General features: G+C 57.2%; 1 protein-coding gene across 1 annotated transcript; it reads right to left on the reverse strand.

The window, feature by feature from the left end:
- Nucleotides 1-174: 174 nt before the first annotated feature.
- Nucleotides 175-2,583, reverse strand: LOC107274591 (the record flags this gene model as incomplete). Its single annotated transcript, XM_015753856.1, has 2 exons — nt 1,439-2,583; nt 175-1,304 (listed from the first exon to the last, which is right to left on the reverse strand). Coding segments are annotated over exons 1-2 (2,275 nt in total), but the record flags the coding sequence as incomplete, so codon positions are not given.
- Nucleotides 2,584-2,615: the final 32 nt, after the last annotated feature.

The following is a 2,615-nucleotide window of genomic DNA, read 5'->3' on the forward strand; positions in this document are numbered from 1 at the left end:
AGGCGTACAGAAGGAGTTCCGGCGCCACGTTAGCTACCGCCGTTATCGCTTCGTTCGGGATGCCATCCGGGCCCGGGGCTTTGCCTGCGGGTAGCTTCCTAATCGCAAGATGGAGTTCCGAGCTAGTGAAGCGTGGTGCTTCCCCCCCTCCTCCCGTTGACGGCCCTTTGGTACCTGTGCCGTGGTTCGGAAAGAGGTCTTCTATAATCACCTTCAGTTCCTCGGGGTCCTTTGTTGCCGGGATCTGGTGTCCTCCGAGTCTCTTCATGACTATGCGGTAGGGGAGCCCCCAGGGGTCGGCCTCCACCGACGTCAGTAAGTCCTTCCAGCAGGCCTCTTTGCTGCGCTTGATCTCGATGGTGAGATTCTTTTTGGCCATCTTGTATGTTCTCAGAAGCTCATCTTTTGTAGTCGCGTCGGCCCTGCTCGCCCGTTGTGCCTTCCTCCTTGCGCGGAGGCACACACTTCTGAGATCGGCGATGGTCTGGCTCCACCAGAAAACTGGCCTGCGGCTCGTCCGGCGAACCCTGCGGGGCATGGACGAATCGCAGGAATGCCCGATTGCTGCTATCATAACCGAGACCGGGTCAGCGGGTTTTTGCGTACAGATCCTCACCGCCTCTTCTCTGATGCGCATGCCAAAAGCCGCCTTGTTCATCCTTTTTGCGTTCCAGCCGCGTGGGGCTGCTGGTACTTTGTTGCAATCCCGAGCTCCATGTCTGTTTTTGAAGATGATGTATCTGTGGTCGCTGAGGGTGACCCTGTCGCTAACCATCCACTGGAGGGTACATCTGGCTAGCCGCTCGTTAGCAAAGATGACATCAATGACCGAGGCTGACCCCGTGTGTGGGCGGGACCAGGTCGGCGTCGAACCTCGATTTAGCACCAGGAGACCCAGCCTGGCTGCCATTTCCATGAGGAGTAGTCCTCTGCTGTCAGTGACCGTCGAACCCCACATGACGTTTTTGGCATTGAAGTCGCCCGCTACGTAGATGTCGCCGCTAGCTGACCTGATGCTGGCTTCAAGCTGGTCCAGCCCGCTGGCATACGTCTCGCTGTCCACGTTTGGAGAGAAGTAGCAGCTATAGGCTCTGATATTATCTATCCACCTCCACACGAACCCTTCGCCGCATCCCCCTGGCCTGGTGGGAACCTCGCTGTTCAACACGACAATCGCGGCGCTGGCTGTTTCATTTTCGGACCATTTGTCAGGGCCGCCTGACCGATTGTGCTCCGAGAGCAGCAGGACGTCGGCTCCTTCCTCTCTCGCAGTCTGGAGGACCAGGTCCTGGGCTGCCCGGCACCTGTTTAGATTGAGTTGTAGGAAGGTGCCCATTTCTTAGCTTTGCTGAGTTCATTTATGAAGGAGGGACACATTCGACTGCCCAGCAGATGGTTATGCCCCGCCTTCTGTTCGCTTTCGGCATAGAGGCAGCACCTAGGCGGCGCATTGCACTCTGCTGCTTTGTGCCCATCCTTAGAGCACCTTCTGCAGGCAGAGGATCTGTCCTTGCCGCTCTTACAGTCATGGCTGCGGTGTCCGAATCCTTGACATCTGTAGCATTTTAGGACTACTGGTCTCCGTCTCACTCTTGCATTGATCCAGCCAATCTTTAGCCTTCCCTCCTTTAAGAGGCGTTGCCCTGTTTCCATCGTCGTATGGATGATCGCCAGTTGTGTGCCCCTATAGGCTGGCCGGAGCGTTACCTTCATTTCTGTCATCGTCCCTCCTTCCTTAGTGATTAGAGCGGTTGCAGCTTCGCGCACCTCCAGCTCGCCCGTAGCCTCGTCTATGTCCCGGACTTCGAGTGTAATGTGGGGCTGCAGAGTGCGAACCGTTGCCCCCTCGCCCAGGGTTGACCTCAGGGCATCCTGTAATGCAGGCGTGGCTTTACAGCCCCGTCCCATCTGCAGGAGCAGGTCTCCCTCCCTGGTGCGACGGACCGCGGTGATCGTTGCCCCTATTGCGTCGGGGTTAATACTGGTTTTGACCTTCCTGAGTATGTCAGCATAGGTCCCGGTCTTGTCCCTTACCACGATAGCATCGGGTGGTGCTGGCCTTGGTCGCTTCTTACTCCGGGGTCCCGGGTCCTGATCCCTCCCCCGTGGTACAGTGGTAGCACTCGCGGCCTTGGCTTTCCGTCCGATCACTTCTACCCACTGATTCCCATCAGTCTTAGGTCCCTTCGTTGCGGGGTAGTCCCCGGGCGTCCTAGGATGCATGCACTGGGTGGTGTTGGTGGGAGTCTTCTCCTGTATACCACTCGTGACCCTCCGGATCTTCGGAGTCTCCGCCTCCCTCAGTTTTCTAGTCCCTGACTTCCTAGGTCTTTTGTCCTGCTCTCCTTCGCACGGGGAGCCTGGTTTCCTTTTACCCGGAGCCGCTAGTTTGTTCCCCAGCGGACTTGTTTGTGTATTCCCGTCACGGTTGTTGGGTTGAGCCGTTTGTGTGCGCACGTTTGTCGTAGGCGGGCCAGGTGCTGGTCGCTCCGCTCTGATTTTTCTGGTCAGCAGCATAGCTTCTGCTGACAACTCCTTTAATTGTACGTGGACATTCTTGTTCTTCCTGGCGAACTGGTCCATCTGCTCGATGATGGTGACCAGTCTGCGCATTG

The sequence above is a fragment of the Cephus cinctus genome, unplaced genomic scaffold (assembly GCF_000341935.2).
Source record: "Cephus cinctus unplaced genomic scaffold, Ccin1 Ccin1_scaffold3402, whole genome shotgun sequence".
NCBI lineage: Eukaryota > Metazoa > Arthropoda > Insecta > Hymenoptera > Cephidae > Cephus > Cephus cinctus.